Source organism: Callospermophilus lateralis, chromosome 5, assembly GCF_048772815.1.
Source record: "Callospermophilus lateralis isolate mCalLat2 chromosome 5, mCalLat2.hap1, whole genome shotgun sequence".
Lineage (NCBI taxonomy): Eukaryota > Metazoa > Chordata > Mammalia > Rodentia > Sciuridae > Callospermophilus > Callospermophilus lateralis.
The window spans coordinates 94,402,679-94,421,640 of record NC_135309.1 but is presented as its reverse complement, the minus strand read 5'-3'; the positions used below and the strand labels follow the sequence as shown (position 1 = coordinate 94,421,640).

Sequence of the window (18,962 nt, the reverse complement as noted above, 5' to 3'; positions counted from 1 at the left end):
TATCCCTTATACTTTTTTATACGTTTTTCCAAGTATATCCCAAGGATTAGTTGCATCAGAATGAATAGGATGTTATTATAAACAAACCCAAAGGACTTAAAATCAGCATACTATAGTGATGCAGCCACATCAACGTTCCCAGCAGCTCAATTCACAATGGCTAATCTATGGAGCCAACCTAGGTGCCCTTCAACAGATGAATGGATAAAGAAAGTGTTGTATATATAAACAATGAAATAGAACTCAGCCATAATGAAGAATGAAATTATGGCATTTTCTGGTAAATGGATGCATCTGGAGACTATCATGTTAAGTGAAATAAGCCAATTTCCAAAAACCAAAGGCTAAATGTTCTCTCAAATATATGGATGCTAACTTATAAAAAGAGGGGCGAGAATATAAGTGCTTTGGATCAGACAAAGGAGAATGAAGGGAAGGGAGTAGGATGAGAATAGGGAAGACACTAAAATGAATTGGACTTTACTTTCCTAAGTTCATATATGAATACATGACCAATGTAACTCTACATCATATACAATCACAAGAATGGGAAGTTATAATCCATTTGTGTATAATATGTCTAAATGCATTCTACTGTCATGTATAACTAGAAAGAACAAATAAAAAATTTAAAAAAAGACTAAATGGCCTCAAACTAGAACAACTGGATCAGAATTTCTGATAGTAGGAATTGATATTTTCAAAAATGCCTAGTTGATTCTTATGCAGAACAAATTTTGAGCACAATTCTCAGTTGTTTGTGATTTCCTCTTCTTCTGCTATAATCTCATGTGAACTTCAGATATCTTCTTAATTCTATCAAGTTCTATTATACCTCCTATGCCAGGTTTTGAGAAATTTCTTTCAAAATCACAGTAGGAAAAAAGTCAATCTTTCTCTTTTACACCCAAGGGCCTAAATTGTTACTGTCTCATCCCTCTATTCTGTATTCTTTCCATCATCCTAAGACATTTATTTCCTACTACCTGTCATAAATGGGATATGAAATCATTATGACTTTGGAATCAAGATTTTCCCTCCTTGACTTTGGTTTAGCTCAGAGCTGCTCCTACCTATAACAAACATGGGAAAGCATTTCTCACTTATGCTTTGCTTTTTTCCCTTCCTTTTCTTTCTATTTTCTTTCCACTAAGGTTCTTGGATTAGAAGTCAGGAAAGAATGGTGAAGTCAGCTGTTGAAAAAGATCTGTTTTAGTTCTCCCGAGTCCTTTAGCCTAATGACAGGTTTGCTTGGAGAGAAGGAACAACTGTAAAAACATGTCCTGGCCCTCCAGAATCTCTGTCCCTGTTGGCCTATGTCCTTTTCTTGGACTCCATATGCACTCTGAATCTCTGTCTATGGTTGCCACTGGGAGCCTGTGAGGCATCACTAAGCCATCATACCCTGCATCCCTTGAATATACTTCACTGAGCAAATTGCATCTGAACCCTAGAATATATCAAGAATTTGTTTATTTGGTGATTCCTAAATAAAAAGCCATGTGTGGCCAGATGGAAATACCACATGTGTGAGCATTTTATTACCTCTTGGGCATGATAAAGATCAATGGGAGGCATTTTGGCTCATAGCATACATAAAGCAACGCTCCTTTAAAATGCATGGACTCGTTATGTTCGAGTGACTGATCACATAGATCCATTGGAATCTTAATGATCCGTGAGATAAATTGCTCACATTTTAGAGGTACATCTACATTACAAAACAGCATTTCTTTCAATAGGCCACTGCAGTGTTGTGCTTTTGAAAACAGAGCTGAAAGTAGGAACAATATTGATGACTCATAAATGCATATATTGTAGTAAGAGGAAAGCAATAGGAGTTATGGAAAAGAAGGAAATAGACACTTTACCAAATTTGCTTATTTAAAGAAATGTGGATTTTTCTAAGACGTAGTATTGACATTTTAATTAATAAAATGGAATTTAAGTCTTGGAAATTTAGGTCTTCTTTGAAGGATTAACAGTTCCTAGCAATCACTAAATTAAAAAAATTCAAGATAAATTAACAAACAAGTAGACATCAACCAAGAAATCAATTTATATATAGGTAAAACTTCAGCTTCAAATGTGTTAGTGTTGGCTGGTATTTTCCAGTTTTATCTGAAGAAAGATGGACTTTAATTAATTTTCTGTCCCTGCTTAGGTTTTTCTGAGACTAAATTGTACCAATAAGTTTTGTAAGAAATTAAAGTAAATAAAGTTTACCTTATAAATACCATCATGGCATAGAAAAAAATTGATTACAAACAGTAAAAGGAGAACCATAAGAAGAGAGTGAAATTTTTAACTTACTCCAGCATCACAAGTTCAAGTTGGATGACTTAATGTTTGATGTATTTATATCTTAGTTGTTGATGAACTCTTCATTATATGTTTTTACCTATAGATACAAAATATAATGATAATATATTAGCTATGTTATGTGACTAATCTTTTTTTCTTTATTCCTATAGGGATGCCCTCTGCATCTTCATTAGTAAACCTTCTTTCAGCTTTATTCATCTCTTTTGTATTTGGAGAAACAGAAATAAGGTTTGCTGGGCAAACAGAATTTGTTGTTAATGAAACAAGTACTACAGTTATTCGTCTTGTCATTGAAAGGATAGGAGAGCCTGCAAATGTTACTGCAATTGTATCGGTGAGAAATTATTGTAGTTCTATTCTTATTGAAATAGATATGAAATTTCTAGTTGTAATTAAAGAATTTTTTTCTATGAGTTTTTTTTTTTTTGGAGGGAGGGTTATGGTTTTTTTTTTTTTTTTAATTTAGAGCTTTATACTTATACAGAGTAGTTGGGCTCATCCTGACAAACTTGTACATGCATGAAATTTGATTTCAGTTTGTGATTCCTCATTTTTCCTTTCCTTTTCCCCCGTCCTCCCTCCCCTTACTATGAGAATTTGAGTACTAGTCTATTTATTTATTTATTTATTTATTTATTTATTTATTTATTTATTTTAGAGAGGGTGAGAGAGGGAGAGAGAGAGAATTTTAATATTTAGTTTTTAGTTATCGGCGGACACAACATCTTTGTTTGTATGTGTTGCTGAGAATCGAACCCGGGCCGCACGCATGCCAGGGGAGCGTGCTACTGCTTGAGCCTCATCCCCAGCCCAATAGTCTATTTATGATAAATGATTTGCAGATAACACTATTCTACTCATGTCTCTTATAGGCTCATAGAGTGCTCCAATGTAGCCATGTGTATTTGACAATAGCATTTTCAAGATAAAGACTGATGATTTAAAATGTTTGTGTCTTTATTTTAAAGCAAGAGCATTTTATTTTGTATAATTTGAATCATAACATCCCTGCTTAGACATATTGTCTATTGCAGGATTGCTTAGAAAAAATACATGAAATATGTAAATGAGAATGGTTACAATTAAAAAACACCAAATTCTTTTAGAGATTTCTTCTTGTGGGAGAAACTAAGTTTATTAATTTAAATAAAGTTTATTAGAATTTGTTAAACTCTTGATCTACCTCTGCACAGTTCAATTTTTGGATAGATTGTGTGTGCCATGTGTATATGTATTTAATCAAAAAGTAATGTCATAGGACTGTTAAGGGTATTGGTATATTTAAGGCACAATTTTGTTTTGCAAAGGCAAATTTTTAAACAGTAGGTTAAACTGTCATATTATGAAACATTGCAAAAACAGAAGAAGAAAAACTACTTATGAAATCTACTCAATGTTATAATTTTGTACATTGCTTTTAGTTTTCATTTATATATGACATATATGAATATACTTACTGAGTTTATTCTTAGTTCAAGTATACATGATATTTGATAATCTTTTAAATATAATCTTGATAGTAACCTAATAATTATCAGTTTGTTCCTTTATTTTCACTTTTCTTTTTTTTTTTTTTTTTAACCTCACAGGGAGCTTTCCCCATCAGTGCTCCTAATCTTTCTTCCTTTCTTTTTTTTTTTTAATAGTTGTAGATGGACAGCATGCCTTTATTTTATTTATTTATTTTATGTGGTGCTGAGGATTGAGCCCAGTGCCTCACATATACTAGGCAAGCACTCTACCACTGTGCCCCAGCCCCAGCCCTATTTTCAATTTTCTTGACAGTGTCATTGCATTCTGATCATTCCTTAAATGTTTTTCATTGAGCTTGTTTCTAGGTTTCCCTGATATGAATATTTCTCCATATTGTGAATTATTAAGTGATTTTCATAGGTTGGATAACTGTACTTTTTTGCATTGGCTCTTGATAACACTGATACTGTGTCATTTTTCTTTAGTAAGATTTGAGCACAAGTTTTACAACATCCCTTGACAACTATTTTGATTTATCAAGTATTTAAAACTTACTTTATTTTTATAAATTAGAACCAGAAATTGACTACAATTTTTCTACACAGGTTCTTCATTTTTATTTTTATGAAGGCATATTTTTTCCTCATTTTATTTCCTCTTTGATGAAAGAAATCTCATTGGATTTGGTAATGAATTGCTCTTTTATAATTTTGTAATTGTTATTCCCCTAGAATCTTAGTAGCAATGCTGATTTTACAGAATTTAAGATCTTAAAAATTTAAGGAAAATTTGTAGGGACCAAGAAATTTCAGATTGGATCTTTATTGGAGTTGCTATGGATAATATAAATTCAACTTTAGGCTGAAAGTTTTGAAAATAACAGTTTCTTTGAAACTGATTGGGAAAAGAACTGAATTCCCTGCAGTTTTTGGCAGTTCACTTCCATCTCTTTGTGAATTTTACCCACAATTCCGCTTCTTATTAGGTTTGGTATAGCCCACTTCAGGTCAATCTAGAGGCAGAGAAAAAAAAATTCACAGCATTATTTTCCTATGTAATTGTTAATTTTCTATGTAGTTATTTCTTTTTCTTCCACAACACAAAGAAATGTTTTTTTTATATAGAATCGTTTATTATTATTATCTTTTTTCTGAAGATTTTTACTAGTTTTTAAATATTTATGTTTCATAGTTTTGTACATCCTACTATAAATGTCAGCTCCATTTGATTTATGCTTTGTCTCTTGACAAAGCATCAGTTTTGCTTGTCCTAACTGTTAAGTATGAATGACTTATGTTTTGCATTTCATAGCTGTATGGAGAAGACACTGGTGACTTTTTTGACACATATGCTGCAGCTTTTATACCTGCGGGGGAAACAAATAGAACAGTGTACATAGCAGTATGTGATGATGATTTACCAGAGCCTGATGAAACTTTTATTTTTCACTTAACATTGCAGGTAAGTCATTCTTTCCCTTTTAACCTTAAGCTCATAAAAATCTTGCAATACTTAAAAATCTATTTATCTAGAGGTGAGCTGACCAGGTAGTAGTGGTTTTCATAGAAGCCAGGACCACAGTGTCTCTGGCAATCCCCTGTTTTGGTTACTCCTCAGACAAAATGTTTAGAAGATCCTCCAGCTAGTGTCTGGATCCATTCAGCTTACTGAGGCATTGCCTTGACAGATGCTCCAGCAACCTCGGTTTCCCTTTTACCCTTTTCTTTTTTTCCTCCCCAACTATCAGATGAATAAAGAATGAGCATGACTTGTGAGTTCAAAAGAGAAGAATACAAAAAGCAAGCGTGGAAGTCCTTTTGCCTTAGAATAAATTCAGAATACCCCTGGGGCAGGGGGAAACTTGAATAGCTTAAGATTTAATTGAAATTTATGACTTGATCTGTTGGGTTGAGGCAGTGACTGCTAACTTCAATCAGTCTAGTTAATTTTTCTGAGAATTTTTAAAGAATAATTTTAGAGTTATTAGTTTATTAGTTAGTTATTAGTTTTAGAGTCATTGTTTCAGAGTTGTGAAAATGACACTTGAAATAGGTGTGTTTTGCTTTTGTGAGTCATTCTTTCTTTCGTATATTCTTTTATGTTGCCATTGAATATCAATAGAAACGTTTCAGAAAACTCTAGTTTTATAAGAAAAAAATGCTTCAATATTTTATATTTATTTTTAAATTATTTTTTATTTTTTGGTACTGAAGATTGAATTCAGAGGTTCTTAACCACTGAACCATATCCCTAGCTTTTTTTATTTTGAGACAAATTCTCACAGGTTGCTTCGTGCCTTGCTAAGATGATTGGGCTGGCTTTGAATTTGCAATCCTCCTGCCTCAGCCTCCTGAGCTGCTTGGATTACAGGCATGAGCAACCTTTTACCTTATTTTGGCTTTATGATTTATATAACAACTAATTCTTAAGTTTCAGCCCCTTATATAGTGTAAGAAAACAAATCATGTTTAAATAGAATTTCATATTGCGTAGTTAATTCCACTATATTAGTGAATGACTTTATAGTAATTTATAACAATTTGTAATATAACATTACTAGGCAGTGATTACTTTAATTATACTATTGTTAATAGTGATTAATAGTTTTTAAAGTTTTTGAAAATGATCTCATTTGGGACCCTTTTACCAGGTTGTCTTTATTTGAATATGTTTTCTTAATCTACTTATTTAAAGTATATTTGTATTTTTATTCATATTCTACATAATTAATTAGAGACAAATTCTACTGAATGATTTAATTTATTATTCTATTCTTGGACGTTTATTTTAGAAACCTTTATCGAATGTGAAGCTTGGGTGGCCAAGAACTGTTACTGTGACAATATTATCAAATGACAATGCATTTGGAATTATTTCATTCAATATGGTATGTTATAATTTGATGATTCTAATGGTTGCTAGGTAGTAGTTTTTCATGATATTAGATAACATCATCCTATCCTTTGATATTTGAATAAAACTCAGCATTACCTCTGTCTCTATCCCACATTCTGTAGACCTTGCATTTGTTCTACCTGAGATATTTGTGAACTGAGAAGGTTTCTAACATCATGCTCACCACTTATAATGTCTTTCTGCATATCTTTCTACTTGTCTCATTTGTTACCTCTGTTGGCTGCTCTCTAACTCATATGTATACCCAGGTACCTTTTGCTCCAATTCCACCTAAAGAAAGCGTTGTCTACTGAAAGAATACTGATAAAATCTTTAGTAATCTTAAAACTGAATAGTAGGCATTACAGCTCTTCAAAATTCTATAGTCAATCCCCACCCGAAAATTTTCCTGTTAATTCATGATGTAGGCGAAAGATCCATCTCATTTCCCTCAGTTTTGCTCTGCAGTTTATTTTCTTCCCCTCAATACCAAATTCCTGAGCTTATGGACAATTCCATGTTCAGAGGGTTTTATTTTTAGAAACAAGCACACAAGGCAGGTCTGTCCTTGAGAAAATTTTTTTCTAGCACTTGAAATAAAACAGGATATTGTCTCCAGTACAATTGTATTTAGCTGCTAAGTTTTAGGCTCCAACAACCTTCCTGAGAGTGTTTGTGAGTTCTGTTGCTTAGCATCATTAATAAAATATGATTAAAATATGATCCCAGACTCTTATTCATTTTCCAATCTAGATCACTACTACAAATGGTAGCATTATGTCCTTTTCTTAGTTCCTTATCTTTGAAACAGGTGGGCTATATAGATAAATATGATCTTTAGAGTTGCCTTATCTTCATTAGAAAAGATATTAGAGTAACCTAATTTATTAGATATTTGGTAACTTGCATTAATAACATTCATTGAATTACTCATTTTAGTTTGAATTAAAGGAAATTATTTTGGAGCAGGCTTCCTTAATCGCTTAATTTTTCTCTATTGCTTTCTCTCCAGGACATTCCCTCCAAGTTATCACCCCAATCTCATACTAATTAGTTTAAATGTTGTTTCCATTTTCCCCCCGTTTCCTTTCCTTTCTTTTCTTTTCTTTTTTTGGCATTGTATCCATTAGTTTCTACAAATCAATCGTAATCTCTGAGATTGGTCCCAGGTCTTTGACTGGTGGGGTCTCAGTGCTGCCAGGCAGCTTCTGACAGGCTCCCACTGAGTCCCATGCTCTTCAAATTAAAGTAAGTAACTGTTAAGCTCAGCGTTGGTGCTCAATAGGCTGACTTCAGTTTCCAGCTTTGATGATGATTATATCGATAATAAACATGATACAGATGATGGTGACAATAGCCAACATTTATTGATCCCTTAGCATGTGTCAGGTACAAGGATAAGTGCTTAAAATACATTATCTCAGTGAAATCTCATCACAACCCTTTGGCACAGGTATTCCTAGCCCCTTTAATGAATAGGGATATGGAAACTTGGTGCCACTGTGAGAGGTGGCCACTGCTGCTGTATCAAGCGTGGGCTCTTGGTGCATCCTCCTTCCTCCTCATCTTCCTTGAGTTTCAGCCAACCAAGGTGACATCTTTCAACATTTGAAGTTCTTACACTTTCTGTTCTGGTAGTGATCATGTCCTGAAAGTCACTGGGGGTTGTCTGGTTTTCAATCACAAATTGACCAATGATAAGGCAAGTGTGACAGGGAGTAAGGTACAGGGGTGCTTCTAAGGAGTTACTATCTTGGTGTGGAGGTTTAACTCACTTCTGTGACCTGGGCTCTGTGAGCATTTTAACTTACCATATTTCAACTATAGAACCTTTGATTCTTTAGCAGAACAGACAACTGGTAGAACCAGGTCAAGAACCTACATCTTTATTTGGCTAGTTTTATGTTCCCTTTACATATTATTTTGAATTTTTTAAACATTTTATTAGCCACAGTTAATTGATGCTGGGAATGTTATAGTCACAAGAATATACAATGTGAATTGATTTGCCTGTGCAAAGTTAGCATTTCTAAAGTAATAGTTTTAACCATTGCTTTCTTGTTTGATTAATGTGGGATTGTCTTTGCTTGTCCCAATAGCCTTCATCAATCACAGTGAGTGAGCCCAGGGGCAGAAATGAGTCTGTGCCTTTTATTCTCATTAGGGAAAAGGGGACCTATGGAATGGTCACTGTGACTTTTGAGGTAAGTTTACTTTGGAACACTTTCAGTGAAAATACTTTAAAGTCCATACCAGATGACTATAATTTTCAAAATTAAGGTCCTTTGTAAAATAAACACAACACTAAAAAAAGGTAAATACTTTTGCTATTTATACATTTCATGGTTAATATAAATACTTTCCTTGCTGCATATCTATCTATCTATCTATCTATATAATATATATATTATATATATAATGTTTACATGAATAAAATGTATATGAAATATATATAATGTTTACATGAATAAAATGTATCACTTTAAATATGGAATTATAGATCACAAACTAGAATAATGTTATTTCTGTAAATTTCATAGAATCTTATATATATATATATGTATATATATAGTCACACACACACACACACACACACACACACACACATATATATATACATTAGTTGTTGATGGACCTTAATTTAATTTATTTATTTATGTATGGTGCTGAAAATTGAACCCAGTGCCTCACACATACTAGGCAAGTGCTCTACCACTGAGCCACAACCCCAGCACTCATAGATTTTTTTATGATGAACATTTTCAAGTACAGATTTTAAAAACAGCCGTGGATTACTGAATTTTGTAGAAAATTATTTTGTATCTAGTTTCCCCCGATTTTTTCTCAAGACACTTAATGGATGGTATTAATAACAGATGCCTTGACCATGGAGGATCATGGGTGTTACAAGATGTGGCATGAAAAAGATAGGCAGAGGATGAGATGCATTTCTTAAATGCTAGCTATAACCATTGTTTACTGCTTAATGACCATCCTATCACCACACTGCTCTTCTATGAGGTTCACATTTAAATTTTCAGCTCATTTTTGTGTTTTATTACATATAAAATATGATCAAATATGCTTTTTTCAAACCTTATAGTACCAATTGCTACCTTAATTATTAATGAAAATACAGAAGATATTTGGATTGATAGAACACAAGTCTATTGTAACATAGAAAGGTTTTATTTATACTGAAGTGTGGCTACATTAGAAGGTAGTCATATTAGTTATATAAGAATGTAAAATAAGTAAGACAATGTGAAAAACATCATAAACACCAACTAAATATATAGTATCCCTGCAAGTTCTACATGGGAAACCTTAAGTGATTTTTCATGTTCTTAGGAATATGCATTTAGAGAATAATTTCAAAAAAACTATTTTTAATAAAAAATATGGGAAAAATTAGAAAATAATTGGCCATAGAAAGGATATGAACTCTAAGTTATGGTATTTTTCAGCTTATCTATGTATGTCTAAAGTTATTTTATTGGATCATAACTTTTTGTTTTGTTTAAATAATTACAGGTAATATTTGTGGAACAATTTTATATTTCCATATGCTGTTCTAAGTACCTTACACAGATTATCACTGCATCTAAAAGCAGTCCTCCCCAGCACTCGGTCTCCTTCAGATTTTCATGTTCTTCTTCATAGTATTTGTCTGCATCTAACACATGTCTATTTGTTCAACATTTGTTCTCTCCCATTATCTGTCCACGTGCTTTGTCTACTATTGTATCCTCAAAGAGATCAGGCACAGAGTACTCAATAAATACTTTATTAAATGAATGATTTTATTACATCTTCATATCCAGCCTGTAAAACGGAAATTTTTATGTCCATTTTAAAGATGAGGAAAATGCTGCAAAAGGTTATCAAATAATTTGCCCAAAGTCATACTGCCAATGGTGGGACGTTTCCTTCCATTTCTTAAGGGAATTTATAATCGTGAATACCCTTCTGCTCCAGAAGAAATATTTATAGAGTTCTCCCACAAGGTTTAATAGAGTGGTTAAAAAAAAAGATCTTAGAAACCACATAATTTAACATACTATAGTGAAGGTATGTAATTACATTACAGACCCTGATTGTTCTTCAGAAGGGCAGACATACATAGATTTGTATAATTCCTTTTTTTTAAACATCAGAAATTTATTAGTTGCTCAAAACATTACATTGATCTTGACATATCATATATCATACATTTGTTTCAAATGGGGTATGAATTCTTATTATTCCCACGTGTACAGATTGCAGAATCACATTAATTATATATCCATGTTTATACATACTGCCATAGATTCGTATAATTCTTGATAAGCATCTTTAAATTTCAGATTTTTGTTAACTGACATCTAATCTAATGAAATATTTTGTGTTTTTTGATGGCATTGTCTAATTCTTTGCAGGTGGAGGGAGGCCCAAATCCCCCTGAAGAAGATTTGAGTCCAGTTAGAGGAAATATCACCTTTCCCCCTGGGAGAGCAACAGTAATTTATAACTTGACAGTACTTGATGATGAGGTGGGATAATTTTAAACATTCAGAGGAGACAAGGACTCTTGTCTGTGTAACAAGAGTGATAAGAGAGCCTATGCCAAGTGTTAATTTGTGTTCAGTATTTGAAATTATTTAATAATACAATATAAGAATGTAAGTCTTTTGTAAAGTTTGTGTATTGTGTTTGTGATAGCTTTTTCATTGCTATGATAAAATACCTAAGAGAAAAATCTCAAAAGAGTAAAGATTTCTTTTGGGTCATGGTTTCAGAGGTTTCAGTCACTGTCGACTGGCTCCATTGCTGCACACCTGTGGTGAGGCAGAGCATCATGGTGGAAAGGGTATGGGAGGAACAAAGCTGCTCACCTTGTGGCAGCCAGAGAGCAGACAAAGAGAAGTCAGGGGTGGGGCGGGGAAGGTCTGGGGACAAGATACATTCCCCAACACATGCCCCCTGAGGCCTGACTCCCTTTACATAGGTTCTTCCTTCTACAATTTCTTCCACTCCTGATAGCCCATTTAGCTGTGACTCCAAGGGATTATTCCATTGATGAGGTCAGAACCTTCACAGTCACTTTCCAAAAGCTTCATCTCTGAACGCTGCTGCACCGGGACCCAAGATTTTACAGGTCTAACCCATAATAGCAGCCAATCATACTTAAGTATGATTTCTTTACCAATTGCCTTATTAACTTTTCCATTCCTATATGAAACTGGCTATTTACCTTTGGAAAATAGTTTAATAAATGGAGACTATTTGCTCCCTTCAGTTATAGACTTTTTTAAAGTTTCTGTGTGATTATATTGAAACAGTGACTTTTTATACTTTGGTTTCTTTGCTGATGTTTTGATTATTGATGTTTTGCTACTGTTAATGTTCCTTTTCCAGGTACCAGAAAATGATGAAATATTTTTTATTTACATGACAAGTTTAGAAGGAGGAGCTGAGATTAACACATCTAGGAATTCAATTGAGATTATCATCAAGAAAAATGATGCTCCCGTGAGATTCATTCAGAATGTTTACTTGGTACCTGAGGAAGACCACGTACTCATAATTCCAGTGGTTTGTGGGAAGGATAACAATGGAAATCTGATTGGATCTGATGAATATGAAGTTTCAATCAGATATACCATTAAAACTGGGAATTCAACAGCACATGCCCAGCAAAATTTAGACTTCATTGATCTTCAGCCAAACACAACTATTGTTTTCCCACCTTTAATTCATGAATTCCACTTGAAATTCCAAATAGTTGATGACACCATACCAGAGATTGCTGAATCATTTCATATTATGTTGCTAAAGGACACCTTACAAGGAGACGCTGTGCTAGTAGGCCCTTCTATTGTTCAGGTTACCATTAAGCCAAATGACAAACCTTATGGAGTCCTCTCATTCAACAGCATCTTGTTTGAAAGGCCAGTTATAATTGATGAAGATACAGTGTCAAGGTATGATTTACTTTAAATTTATTGCTACAATTATACTAATATATTTTTATAAGATTTAATTTTTTGAGGTGTTGGATACAACATTGAATTGTTGGGTATGAGTCGTTTTCTCTGCATGGCTTCACTGTTTCCTTTGTATTTTGAATATGATTTAACTATGCAAATGAACTCATATTATGGTCATCTCCCTGGATACCTCCACATATCTACTCCTTCATTCCTTCGGTATACAGGGTTAATTATTGTTTGTGACGGACTCTGCTTTTACCACTACAGTATATAAGGGTCAACTTGATGTTGGGAGAACCTATCTAAGGGAAATTGTATGATGTGACAATATATTCCTTTTTAAAATTCTAGATTTGAAGAAATTACAGTGGTTAGGAATGGCGGGACCCACGGGAATGTTTCTGTGAACTGGGTGTTGACACGCAACAGCAGTGATCCCTCACCGGTGACAGCAGATATCAGACCAAGTTCTGGGGTTCTCCATTTTTCACAAGGGCAGATGTTGGCCTCAATTCCTTTTACCATTGTTAATGATGATCTCCCAGAAGAGGCTGAAGCTTTTCTACTTAAAATTCTGCCTCATACAGTACAAGGAGGAGCTGAAGTGAGCGAACCCGCAGAGGTAAAGCTCTTCTTATGCTTTACTCTTGCCAGTATTTCTGGGATGCAGAAGAGCCATGGAATTTGATCAGACAAATCAAATTTCTATTTAATTCAGTGTGACAGGAAGAACTACGGATATATGGTTCCCTACCTGTTTATCAACATTGTCTCTTCTGCACATAAAAAATTCACTTTTTCTTTCCAGTGCTGGAAAACTGAGGGCCTTGAGTATGTTAGGCTAGTGCTCTACCACTCAACTATTCCTCTAACCCTAGAATTTTTTTAAATTTATAATTTAGGAAAGTTTTCAAATATTTTTTTGGTTTACCTTTTACTTTCTTACATGTAAGAATGAGTCATTTTAAACATGGCATATAAGTAAATATTAAAAATTAGAGTAGCCTAGGGGCTGGGGTTGTAGTTCAGTGGTTGAGCGCTTGCCTCACATGTGTGAGGCACTGGGTTTGATCCTCAGCCAACACATATAAATAAATAAATAAAATAAAGATATTGTGTTCCTATGCAACCAAAATATAAATTAAAAAATTAGAGTAACCTAGATTATTTAGATTTTGATCATCTCAGATGTGAGTTTTCTGTACTTTAATATTTTATTTCTTTATTTGCAGCTTTTGTTTTACATTCAGGATAGTGATGATGTTTATGGCTTAATAACATTTTTTCCTATGGAAAATCAGAAGATTGAAAGCAGTCCAGGTGAAAGACATTTATCCTTGAGTTTTACGAGACTTGGAGGAACTAAAGGAGATGTGAGGATGCTTTATTCTGCACGTTACATTCCTGCTGGAGTTGCGGACCCCCTGCAAGTGAAGGACGGCATCTTAAATACATCCAGGAAAAACAGCCTCATTTTTCCAGAACATAAAACTCAAGTTACTACACAGTTACCAATAAGAAATGATGCCTTTCTTCAAAATGGGGCCCACTTCATAGTACAGGTACTTTAATGATAAAAACAACCAATTTTGGTTAAACTGAGTGTACTTACTTTTGTGAGTGTACTTACCTTTGTGAGTGTAGTCAACAGTTATTTTGCTCTCAATTTATGGTTTAGATTTTACTTGTTATTTAAAGGTATTTAGGGAGCCCCAGGAGAAATGGTGCCTGTTCCTTAGGTATACAGGGTTAAATAAGACAACGGCTCTACAAAAATGAATATTAGGCAATGTTAAATGTATACCAGTTATGAAACACAAATTTTAGACTGCACTGGATGACATAATAGAATAATTTAACAGGCTGTTGCAGCAGAGGGTAGGAAAGAGACATTAACAATTCTTTTGAGTTGATATGGGAAAATGTAATGAAAGAGTTGGGTTTTGGAATAAATACGCTTTCATAGTGAATACTATAGGAAAGGTATTCCACAGATTAAAAAAAGCAATATGAGAAAAATTGCTTTTAAATAACATGCCTCTGATTTATTTATTATTTGTAAATAGAATCTCTGGACTTTTCATTACTTAATTAAAGGGAATAAGGGCCCTGAAATATATCCTTCCATCTTTGCTCTCTTATTTATGACCTTCTATTACCAAAACATTGTTTTTCCTCAAACTTTAGCAGAGCTGCACTCACTGATGTTGTTTTCCATGCATTCAATATTGGTTGGTTTTGAAAATTAGCAATAAAATCTGTTTAATAAGTTTTGATTATATAAATAAATTTAGTACAGAATCAAGTAATATGAATGGATCAATAAAATTAAAATTTTATGTCATCATGTTTTGTAACCTGAAATATATGTTAAATGAATTTATTATATTCCATTAATTTCTTTGAATCATGCTTCACTTAAATTTATTTCATAGTTTTGATTAGACTTTATTTTATAATTTATTATTGACTCTTCTGGGGTTTTTAATCATCCCCTTTCTATATAAGGGCCAACTTGATGTTGGGAGAGCCTATCTAATGTTTTTGAGATCTTCCAACTCTTTTACCATCCATGTTGAACCTTGAGTTTAGTTATTCTAACTTCTTGCTTCTTTCATATACATCTCAGGAATTTTTTATTGAACTCCTGAGTTTTCTTGATTTTCTTCCTTTTTTTCTTCATGGATTATATTATAGTTTTGTGGTAATATATCTCTCCTCAAATACATGTGCAGAAAGGGTATAGGCAAGGGAAAATTTCTCAGTTGCTGAGCAACTGAAAATGTGAAATTTCTTTACATTTGATAGTTTGGCTTAGTAGACATTTCTAGAATGAAATAATTTCCTCTTCAGCACTAGGAAAGTATTGTCTTTAATTTCCAGAGTTACTGATGTGAAGGGAAGAAAACGATTTGCCTTTTTAGGTAACTTGCTTGTGATCTCTGAGGGCACACTGTGACTTACCCTAGGTGTCCTGAATTACACAGATGTGACTCCCACCTTGCTCAGCACTCGGCTGGGCAGCCTCTTTCATTCTGAAGACTGTGTCTTTCTTAGCTGATTCTCCACTCATGCTTGTGTTCTGTGAATTTCATGAGAACTCTGGCCAAGAGGCTTCCTGGTTGGACTGGGGTGGGGATGTATGATTGGTCAGTCTGTAGGGGAGGCTTACTTGTGATGTGCCTACCCTCATGTTACTGGTGGTGGGAGATCTTAATCTTCATCTTTATGATTATTTTATGTCTCCTTCAAGTGGAAAATTTTGGTATTATGCATGCTTTCATCTATGGGGAGAACTCACTCTCTGGAGGACCCTTAGATTTCTTTTGGATTGATGGGTAAATAGCACACAGCTTTTGTTATGGGTGTATTGTGTCCCCCAAAGACTTCTTATAGGAATGTTCAGAGGTGAAATGATTAGATTATGAGAACTGTAACCTCATTAGTGGATAATCCATTTGATGGATTAACAATTTGAATGGACTACTGGGTGGTAACTGCTGGCAACTGGGGTATGACTGGAAGGACTAGGTCACCAGTGGCGTGCCCTTTGGGATTACATCTTGCCTCTGGCTTCTCACTTTCTTTCTGCTTCCTGGATGTCATGTGCTGAATGGCTTTCCTCCTTCATGCCCTTCTGCCTTGCTATTCTGCCTTACCTCCAGCCCAATGCAATGAAGTTGACTGTCCATGGACTGAGACCTCTGGAACCCTGAACCCAGAGGAGTAAACTTTTCCTTCAAAGTTATTCTTGTCAGTTATTTTGGTAACAGTGATGCAAAGCTGACTAACATAGTTTTGTTCACAATTGTGTCCCTTTCTTCCTTGGCTTGTGGAATGCTCTTGTGAGATGAGTGGCCAGATGACAGGAATCTGGGTCTGTGAATTGGAGTAGACCAGGCCTAGAACCAGATCTTGTTGAGCAAGAAGTTTAAACAACTATAATCTGCCACCAGGACACTTAGATGTGTATTTAGAAATTTAAGAGAAACAACTTTAAGTTTAGCACTATACAAAAAACATGCCATAACTTGTTTGGTTTTTAAAGTTGATTCTGTTAAATGGGAATGCATACTAATTTCATGAGTTCACACTCAAGGTAGCTTGTCCAACATTTTTGAGAGTCTCTGGAGTATATCTTGTTGAGAGTAGTTTCAAAGTTTAACAGTTATTGTCTCCTTTCTGATGTCAGAGCTCTCATTTTGTCCTCTGCTTTGTATTCAGAGCATTCTCATTAGTATCATCTAAGATTTTTGTCCATGATATATCAGTGTTCAATTCTCCCTTCCATCGGACTCTGATCTCATATAGGCTACAACTCATAGGAAAACAAATTATTGAACAAATGGAGTTTATATCACACAAATATATCACACTGTTGCTTTTGTTTTCATAGAGCCCTGGGTATCCTGGTAATTCTAGAGGAATTGCAATCATATGAAGTGGTTGATGATGTAGAAATGTTATTCTGGAGTAATAGAGAATATTTCTGTTTCCATTCTAGTAACCTAGTTTCTTTTCTCATAATGCCTTGCAAACAGTTTGGATAGAAACTTCTATATCTATGCTAATGCCAGCAAGTTTTAGATAGTAAACTTAATCTTTGGAAATATTTAATAGTTATTTCAAAGTAGCTGCAGAGTATTCCTATCTTAACAAATCTTCATTAAGAACCTTCTCAGGGTCAAACATTATCCTAGTTATTTCACTTCAGCATTCTATATAAATATGACAGAATTTATTTTTGAAGACACTTGCAAACTGAGAAAAAAACTTGAAGAAGGATGTGAAACCTGATTTTTGATGATTTTGGATCAGAAAATTGTTTGCACCATTGATTCCAGACTCTGTTTTTTATGTATCTCTCTATTCAGTCAAAAAACAAAGCCTTGCAGTGCAGACAATTAATGGAACGCTTGTTTGGGGAGGGAGGGGGAAGGCAACATTAGTCACTGACACAATTCCTTGAGGTTAGCACGGTTGTTGGCTCTGGAAAGCTAGTTGGAGTAAGAAGGTTGTTTAGTTTGCATCGCACACAATGGATGAGCAACTCCAGGGTAGAAAGCATCAGACTGGGTGGAAAACTGAGGGAACTGAAGCAAGGAGAGCAAGACATGCACTCATCCTCCTCTAACTACTCTCAGCCAAACACATTAGTCTAAGATGCAACTCTTGGCAGAAGTGGGAACACTATTGTGCTGTCCTAGTATCAAAACATCTGAAAGCAAAGAACTTTCTTTATGAATGAATGGAGCAATTTTGATTTAGCAGATGCTTAGGGAACCCAGACAAAAAAAGGTTTATAGACTAGGAAATAATCCATGCTGACATACCATTTCAAAATTAGCATTTCCTTTTTTTAAATTTTTTTAAAAATAAATGACAGCGGAATGCATCACAATTTTATTATACTTAAACTGCACAATTTTTCATATCTCTGGTTGTATACAAAGTATGTTGACACCAATTCGCGTCTTCGTACATGTACTTTGAATAATAATGTCTATCACATTCCACCATCCTTGCCAATCCCCTGCCCCCTCCTTTTTCCCTCCACCCCTCTGCCCTATCTAGAATGTGGCATATATACACAATGCAATTTTACTCAGCAATCAAAGAGAATAAAATCATGGCATTTTCAGGTAAATGGATGGCATTGGAGAAGATAATGCTAAGTGAAGTTAGCCAATCCCAAAAAAACAAATGCCGAATGTTTTCTCTGATATAAGGAGGCTGACTCATGGTGGGGTAGGGAGGGGGAGTATGGGAGGAATGGATGAATTCTAATATTTCCTTTTGTTCAGTTCATTTAATAAACTTCTGTTGTTATTTCTTTGTTCACCAACATCAAAGTGTTTATATATATATATATATATATATATATATATATATATATATATACACACACACACACACACACCCACACACACATATACATATGTACATATATATACACACACACACACAATTTCTCCAGAAAGAATGTCAGTTGTGAGGTTTCAACTACATATTTACCTTTGCATTTATTTATTTTGCAAAGTAAAAGCCACATTCTAAGAATCATTTTATTTGGATTAGTCTGCTTAGCAACACTTGACAAAGTTGGTCAGTCTAACTTCTTTTTTTCTTTTACTCAAATGAATACTTACCAAAAAAATGGAATTCTTCATGTCTTTCTCTATATATGATTTTTAAAGCAAATGTGAGAGATTCAAAAAAGACATTTGCTTTGCCCTTTAAAATTATTGATCAAAAAGTATGAAAGTATGTTGGAAATCAGTACCACTCCTGTCCACT

The 18,962-nt window shown here is 34.1% G+C and overlaps 1 protein-coding gene across 1 annotated transcript in view; it reads left to right on the top strand.

Moving 5' to 3' along the window:
- The first annotated feature begins 2,476 nt into the window (after positions 1 to 2,476).
- Positions 2,477 to 18,962, top strand: part of Adgrv1 (adhesion G protein-coupled receptor V1) — a 522,757-nt gene continuing 506,271 nt past the window's right edge. The window contains exons 1-8 of the mRNA XM_076857025.2: positions 2,477 to 2,659; positions 5,110 to 5,259; positions 6,590 to 6,685; positions 8,793 to 8,897; positions 11,112 to 11,225; positions 12,091 to 12,656; positions 13,017 to 13,287; positions 13,898 to 14,227. Coding sequence (XP_076713140.2) covers positions 2,477 to 2,659; positions 5,110 to 5,259; positions 6,590 to 6,685; positions 8,793 to 8,897; positions 11,112 to 11,225; positions 12,091 to 12,656; positions 13,017 to 13,287; positions 13,898 to 14,227 — 1,815 coding nt within the window. The remainder of the gene's footprint in view (positions 2,660 to 5,109; positions 5,260 to 6,589; positions 6,686 to 8,792; positions 8,898 to 11,111; positions 11,226 to 12,090; positions 12,657 to 13,016; positions 13,288 to 13,897; positions 14,228 to 18,962) is intronic.